At 39.3% G+C, this 7,768-nt stretch overlaps 2 protein-coding genes across 3 annotated transcripts; both read right to left on the bottom strand.

Moving 5' to 3' along the window:
- Positions 1–617: 617 nt before the first annotated feature.
- Positions 618–3,734, bottom strand: foxf2a (forkhead box F2a). Of its 2 annotated transcripts, none has more exons than XM_034234621.1 (2): positions 2,540–3,734; positions 618–1,177 (listed from the first exon to the last, which is right to left on the bottom strand). In XM_034234621.1, exons 1-2 carry the CDS (start codon positions 3,492–3,494, stop codon positions 1,008–1,010), a joined length of 1,125 nt encoding a protein of 374 aa, XP_034090512.1. In that variant the 5' UTR covers positions 3,495–3,734; the 3' UTR covers positions 618–1,007. The 2 variants fall into 2 exon arrangements, with proteins under 2 accessions (XP_034090512.1, XP_034090513.1); XM_034234622.1 differs by having other exon boundaries at positions 618–1,174.
- A 1,395-nt stretch (positions 3,735–5,129) lies between these two features.
- On the bottom strand, positions 5,130–6,796 carry foxq1a (forkhead box Q1a). Its single transcript, XM_034234615.1, has one exon. The coding sequence runs from the start codon at positions 6,231–6,233 to the stop codon at positions 5,391–5,393; it is 843 nt and encodes a 280-aa protein (XP_034090506.1). The 5' UTR covers positions 6,234–6,796; the 3' UTR covers positions 5,130–5,390.
- Positions 6,797–7,768: the final 972 nt, after the last annotated feature.

The following is a 7,768-nucleotide window of genomic DNA, read 5'->3' as shown; positions in this document are numbered from 1 at the left end:
GTAGAGTCACGTGAAAATCATTACAACTGAACAATACATATTGTTTTTTAATGTTAGACTTTCCAGGTCAGAGTTGGGTATAAAACTTTCATTTTTCTTCCGTATATATTTTTGTTTAGTCATGAATCTAATAGCAATAATTTAAATAGGCAGTCTTTTTAGAATATTTGAAACACAAAGTACACTCAAATTGTCCCCGATATATGAACTGAATCAAAAAAGTAAAAAATTCTCTTCTTAACACAAAATGTCTGATTGGAGATAATAACATAAAGACACCCTTTGTTACATTATTTTGTGTGAGAATGAAGAGGGCACTGAATTGTGATGATGTTTCTCTTTGCAATGACAGTGTCTCTGATAACCTTTTAACATTTGAAAAGGTGATTTTATACTTGAAATCATTTCTTTTTTTGTTATCAAAAAAGGGATTTAAACTCAAACTTTTTCACAGTAGTTGGGATTTAAGGATCAATCAAAAATACCCAAGCTGCACTGGTTTAAAAATGTGCATCCTAATAAATCTGATTATATATCATTGGTGATTAAAACAGCAATAAACAACCATAATAATAATAATAATAATGTTGATAATAATAATAAACTTCAGAGCTGAAAACTGTGTGTACAATCTTTTATTGCTAAAATCACTTCCAATTATCATTTAAAAATAAATCTCTTTAATGGCCTGCAGCCACAATGTCAGCAAATGCAGGAACACAGAATGAATAGTGCATGAATAAAGATTAATTCAGGTGCGTGAACGTATTTGTAATAATACAAATATGAATACTGCTTTATTGCTTATATGTAAGATCTGTCATATTATGACAGTGGCAAAACGACTCATCAAAACCATTACTAAACGTTTAAGAAATAGGTCAAAGTTCAATTACTCAAATTGGGATTAAATCGCCATTATAACCCTGGGTCACTGATCAAAATGAGTCCACCAATGGAATGAATTTAGCAGAAAAGTCCTTGACAGTTCTGTATCAGGTGTTCTGTCACATGACACATGGCTTCACGTCCTGGTAGACACTTTGGTGATGGTGATGAAGCTGATGGTAGTACGAGCCGCTGGTGCTGGGGTGCAGGGAAGAGATTCCATTGAGGTTCAAAACGAAGTCCTTCCTGTCACACACAGGAGCTGAGTGGCTGTATCGGGACAGTCCTGCTGAAAACAAACAGGATACACAAGGTCAAATATTTTTCTGTAAACAGGATTTTATTTGTAAGCTAGCACGTGGTGATTTTCTTGGTGACTCTTCTTTACTAAAACTCATTTTACATCGTGTTTATAATGTATGGCTTTGTTATTTTATATAAAATACAATTGACAAATGTTCCATTGATCAGTGACAAGCCACTTGTAAGAGCAACTTTTGAGTTGCCATATAGTGAATGATTATGTGGATGATTTAGTTTTATTTTTTTCCTTGGTACTTTAATACACATTTTTTTAAACAAATGTTGGTAATACCAAATATGGAATATGTATTATGTTTCATTTCTAAGTAACCATCTAGTATGCATTAACGTGCATTAATATAGGGGTCCGTATTCTTTGTTTAGATTTTCCTTACAATAATCCATCAAATGTCCAGTTGTAAATGCTAAGACAATTGTGGAAACATTTATGATTGAAAATCAATTGTGATGATGCAGTGCATTTCCGAAACCTTCCTCATTGACTAAGAATATAAAAAACATAAAGCATTTCCCTTAGACGTTTAACATCAAGTGGATTTCTTTACAAAATGGCAACCCGAATTCTGTTCTTATCAGTATCATGGATTAATTAAACAATAGTACATTGTTTATTTACCATTAATATAGCCATCTGTTAAATGCTGGGGACATTAATAAGGTTTATTTTTGAAGTTGATCCACTTTATTTAGCTATTGCCTATAATACACAGTGAACATAAGGACAAATAATATAATTGAACGAAATAAGTAAACATAACACCCTCTACCGATTTCTTTTCTGATGTATGTAAAAGGCCTGAATAAAGCTGCACCTAAAATATTTAAATTCATTCTTGAGAGTATATTTTTGGACAGCATGTCGTTTTTTCGTTTGTATAGTTTTGTTTTTGCCGTTCATTTCTTTAAATCGTATTGTCATGTATTGTGTTATTGTGCCTGTTTTTTTATAAATTAAATAACACAGTGGCTTCTTTAAAAAGCATGCGTAAAAATTCAACTAAATTAGATTAAATTAATATGAAACACCATATAGAGGGGCTATGGTCTAAATTGCAAGTCAAAGTGTGAACAATGAATGCACAATTTGGATACTATTCTGTGTTTTACGCACGTGAATTTTCCTGAATACATTTGATGCATCTTCATTACATAAAGAAAATAAAGGGTAAAACCCTAATTTCTATAGATTGTAAATAATTAGGATATACTTTTTGCATGCATAAGATAACTTATCACTTTAATTAAATTAAAATCATAGCCTTTGATCCTTATGACGTACACATGCAGGAAACACAAAATATAGCTTATGCCTATTTTAATACTCTACCTGAAATGTCAGAGGAGTCTCGTGCATTATGGTGCAGATAGCCTTGATCCAGAGAGTAAGGTGACATCCCCGTGTGCAGTGCAGGAGAAGTGGGGCTGCTTGATGCCAACGACTGCTGTTTGATGTATGAAGAAACACCAGGTGAACTCCAGTGTGAAGCTGCATTAGCATACGGAGACTGACAATCCAAAGTGGATACCATCGCTGGGGGGGACTGCAGGGGGCTGCTGCTGCTGTCCGGGCAATAGTCCGGGTTAGAGGCCACCTGACATGCGGCCATGTACGATGACCCGGAGCCTGATGACATTTGTGGGACGTGATATCCCCTTTCGATTCCATCGAATCCACCTGGCACTGTATTACTCATCAAGTCTATGTTGTAGCTGTTATGACACGCTAATGAGCCTGTAGGTGATTGGAAATCAAAGTTTTGAGGCAGCATGGATGCACCAAACCCGATACCATTCATCATCCTGTACATTGGTTTCAAAGCTTGGCATTTTCTCCGGAACCCCCGAGGTCTGCGACGAAAAGAGCCCTCCTCGAACATAAACTCACTGCTCGGGTCTATGGTCCAGTAGTGCCCTTTACCAGGTCTACCGAGACCCTTTGGCAGCTTTATGAAACACTCGTTCAGAGACAGGTTGTGTCTGACGGAGTTTTTCCATCCCTGATAGGATCCCCTGAAGAAAGAGAAGCGGGCCTGCAAGAACTGATAGATTTCACTCAAAGTAAGCCTTTTGGTCGGTGAACTTTGAATTGCCATCACAATGAGCGCGATATATGAGTAGGGAGGCTTTTCAGGGCGCCTCATGCCAGAGTTTCCCTTTTTCCATTTTGGTGATGCATTTTGCTCGCTCTCCATCACTGGCTGCGCGCTCAGATCTGCATTCAGAGCTGGGCTTGAGCGAGCATCAGATGGATCCAAATGTTGCTTGGAGATTTCGGTCGTCATGGTTGATCAACACTTAATTAAATGTGCAAAATGTTCTATTATTTAATATTTAAACGATCAGTTTACGTGTGCGATGCTCTGCGCGTCTATAACCGTGAAAATCAAAAACCACCAGCCCTGTTCCCCCTTACTCTCTCTGTCCATCGCTGGCAATAATCCCACAAGAGAGCGGAAATAAAGCTCCTCGACTTTGCCTGCGCATATCCACCCGGCCAAACACAACTCGACCACCTATCAATTCTTAAATCTCTCTCTGCCCCTCTATCCCCCCAAATCCCTCCAAGAAATCGCCAGGAACTCCCTCCCCATCTGGCCATGATCCAGACAAGAAGCCGGACACAGCGCAGTGGAGTAAGACAGATCTCCTCCCACGACTTACTTTCCATAACACCTCTGAATGCATTTGTCATACTAATATGTGGCACAATCATTTAACAAACTTCCATAAATAAATCTCCACATGACAGATAATCCAATGTGTTCTCATACCTAAAAAAACAACACTATGGCTAGTTTTACTTTGTTAAGTATGAGAGAAAAAGTCATGCAGTGTTCATTTGTTTGGGATCTGTTCAGGGTTAAATCTCTGACATGAGAGGAAGCATGCTTTTTCCATCAGAGCGTGCCAACCACACACAACGCACTAGTGTCAGTTTACCTCTTGGAGCCTTGATTATATCCCTGGAGTGATTAACTGATTAGAAACTCTTAGAAATAGTTTTTGAATTTGCTTAGAATATATTGTTTGTGCTAGCTTAAGTAAAAGCCATTTTTGTGCATTAGTTTAGTTTCACTTGTGTCTGTTGAAGCTACTAGCAAGCTAGCAAGTTCCACAAACGTGGAATAATTTCCCACACCAGCAACGTTAAACACAATCTACCCAGAATGTCAGCAACATCAAACATGTAGCCCCGCTGCGTCCAGGATGCACAGCTGGTTTCAAGGAAATTTACTTTCTAGCCTCAGAAGAATAGGCCTACTTGGAATACATTTCTTCCTATTGTGGATTCAAGTTGTGTTCGTTCAGGATGCACCAATTGTACAAACCCTTTCCTGCGCATGTGTGGTGACCGAGGCGACGGCTATTTGCAGCACCAGACAGAAAACATAAATATTGGATGCCCCTATCCGGCAGTAGAGAGCGACACTGGAAATACTAATAAGGGAGTTTATTGTTGCATTCTAAATGTTAGACTGAGGAATGGAATGAGAATACAGACTTTATTCGAATCATTTTAATTTTAATTTTACAATTATTATGATTATTATTGTTGTTATTATTTGTATTATTATTATTATTATTATTGGTATGTGCCAGTAGGGCCTTCATGTTTTTTTCTAAGGAGCCTGTACTTCCTAATCAATAAAGGAGAACTATCTAACCTCCTACAAACGTTGCATAACATATTAGACTGCAAACCTCATTAAGCATTACACTTTTAGAAATAGGAAGATTCTGTTGTTGCCTCAGCGCCACGCAACAGATTCCTAAGAGCTCTTTAAGAATTTGGCAAGGTGGAGTCACACGCCTGAAAAACAATTATTGCCTTCGCACCGGTAACAGGTGTTTCAAACTCTCCTATTTTTCTCAACAAGAAGAACATTTTAACAAGAGCAGACCATCAACAGTGATCATTTTTATTTCATTGTAAAGAGCACACCTTTATTAAAGAAATAGACACAACAGTCAAAGTGCATTTAAAAAAAACGAAAAAAATACAAGTCAGTTCAGCAACATTTATAACAAACAATTCTGTATAAAATATCAAATCTGATAATGCTTAAAACGGTACAACAATTCTGTAACACCTTGGCATTAAAATAAAGTCAACTCTTCATCCTCCTTTTTGTCCATCATCAGTCCACAATGAGGATTTGTAATCATCAAATAAACATTTATGTCTGATATTGAAGAACTGTCTGTGACGCCAGTCTGCACTGATAGCCGTTTGGCACATGCGCAGAAAAGGAGTCCATGCAGCAGGCTGACTTGACGTATGAAAACGAGGCAGGTGTATTCAAATGAGCCATCATTAGTCCAGTGTAGTGCGGCCAGGTGGGGGTGGGGGCAGGGGGGTGAGGTAAATGTCCCATGTTTGAGTTTCTATTGAAAGGTTTGCTGAGGATGCTGTCTATCGCAAAGGAACTTGTAAACTTGACGCATGAATCAGTCTTGGTGGCGGGGGCAGTCTGCTGAATGCTCGGCGGCTCCTCTGCGGACACCTTTGGCTCTCTGTTTGATTTTTTATCAATGCGTTTTCTTCTGCGCTGGAACACCCCATCAGCAAATGTGTACTCGCTGTGGGGATTGAGCATCCAGTAATTATCCTTTCCCCAAGGTCTGGACGGGTCCCTGAGCACTTTGAGGAAGCAGTCATTCAGAGACAGGTTGTGTCGAACAGAGTTCCTCCAGCCGGTGTAGCTGCCTCTGAAGAAGGGGAATCTCTTCATCAGATAGTCGTTTATTTCTGCCAGAGTCAGACTTTCAGAGGAGGAGTCCCGGATGGCCATGGCGATGAGAGCGATGTACGAGAACGGGGGTTTGGGTCTCCGAGTGTACGGCTTGGATGTGCCGCTGTAGCACGGAGTAACAGGTGCAGGGCTGTTCGCCACGCAGTCTCCATCCGAACCGAGCTCCTCCTCGCCAGAAAGGGGAGAGCGCACAATCACTTCTGCATCCTTGGACATCTCGAAATGCTTCGTGTTATAGTGGCTACCACACAACACCTCCAACTTCATTGTCTTTGATGTATGTTCCGCTTTATATTACCTATCCAATTTGCTTTCTGCGTAAAGTCCGGTTTATTTTCGTCAAGACGCGGAGAGCTTTGAATTTACTCCGAATAAATTCTGCTGAGCTGTCATACCTGCCAGAGTGCTGAAGTCAGTCTCACCTACAACTCTGTGAGCAGCTGTTTATAGCCGGCTCACCTCAGGACCAACCCAAGTGGGCGGAGTTAAATGCTTTAAAAAGATTTGGAGCATCACAAAACACTATAATGTGATATATTTGTTGTCAATATTAAAACTGTGATCATACAACTTTTACCATGAGCATATAAGAAACTAACAATGTTAACTGGAAACACGCTCAGTGCAGCTTTATAACTTGCTCACCTGTGAAATGTGAGCTGGCAGAAACCTTGGGACTATTTCACCTGAGACAACCAGGTGGCGTATGTTTCCTTTGTATTCAAAGGTGCGGTGCCTGCAGGTGTTGAAGTGTCATTTGTCAATATCAGGGTGCATTGTAGCCTAATCTGTCCGTTCATATAGAAATGTTGTATATTGTTTTAATTATATTTTTGTAACCTTTATGTTTAGATAGGAGTGATATATTTAAACATCTGTGGCAGAAAGATGCTCACTTAAGATCTCTCTCATCCAAGCACTTTACTTAGGAGTGCACTTCGGTTCCTTACAGCCTTTGAAAACAAATAATGCCTGGTCCTTACAGCCACTCAGTTGAAAGATAGTGGATCTACCTGGGATTTACTTTTTGTAATTGAGGTTCTTTCTGAAGAACCAACTTTTGGGGTTTTTGGTTGGAACATCAGGGTTTCACTATGGATATAATTGCAAAGAGACGGTGCAAAGTTTCAGGTGAATAGACCCTTACTTTAAACTCAACTTTATGTTATGCTTTTAATAGCAATTATTACATAGTGCTACTCCACGGCACGGATATTTTCTCCTTTTACTCACTCCCTCAGATTCATCAGGCAGTCATGTTGAACTCAACAACCCATACTGGTATAATTGATGGTCTTACTGCAAAGTGTCAGGCCAAACCGCTGGTTTCATTGGTTGTGCTGTAATATTTTCACCAAATAGACAAAAAGAAAACATAATAACCTCATAAAGTACATCACCTGGAAACCAATGTTGACATCATATTAGCCGCTGATATGTTGTTACTCTGACAAGTGGTTACAACGTTTGTTTATGCAATATGTGCTTTTCAAGATGTTTTTTGTTTGTGCTGGAGTGACTGTCATAATACTCAGGTAGTGATCTGTTTGTGTTGTCTGTGACACCCAAACCAGGGTGAAGTCACTATTTTGAAAGGTGGCATGTGAAAGATGGATTATTTAAGCTAACCACACAATGACAGGAGCTCAAATACCACATATTCATTCTGGTCACTGCATGTAGCAGCTTGTGAGGCTGTGGTGTGTCTCTGTGTTCTTGTATACATCAGGATCTACTTAATAACAGCTTTACGAGTGGAACCACTGGAATATGTGCGCCTTATAAACTGCCAAAGGTGAAGG

Source organism: Gymnodraco acuticeps, unplaced genomic scaffold (genome assembly GCF_902827175.1).
Source record: "Gymnodraco acuticeps unplaced genomic scaffold, fGymAcu1.1, whole genome shotgun sequence".
Taxonomy (NCBI): Eukaryota; Metazoa; Chordata; class Actinopteri; order Perciformes; family Bathydraconidae; genus Gymnodraco; species Gymnodraco acuticeps.
The sequence above is the reverse complement of the archived record's forward strand: the minus strand, read 5'-3'. Positions and strand labels throughout refer to the sequence as shown.

What these genes read in the sequence shown, in the direction of transcription:
- foxq1a (XM_034234615.1), bottom strand. Translation starts at nt 6,233, where the DNA reads ATGAAGTTGGAGGTGTTGTGTGGTAGCCACTATAACACGAAGCATTTC.
- foxf2a (XM_034234621.1), bottom strand. Translation starts at nt 3,494, where the DNA reads ATGACGACCGAAATCTCCAAGCAACATTTGGATCCATCTGATGCTCGC. An exon ending in AGACTCCTCTGACATTTCAG is followed by an intron (nt 1,178 to 2,539) that starts GTAGAGTATTAA and finishes GTTTGTTTTCAG; the next exon opens with CAGGACTGTCCCGATACAGC.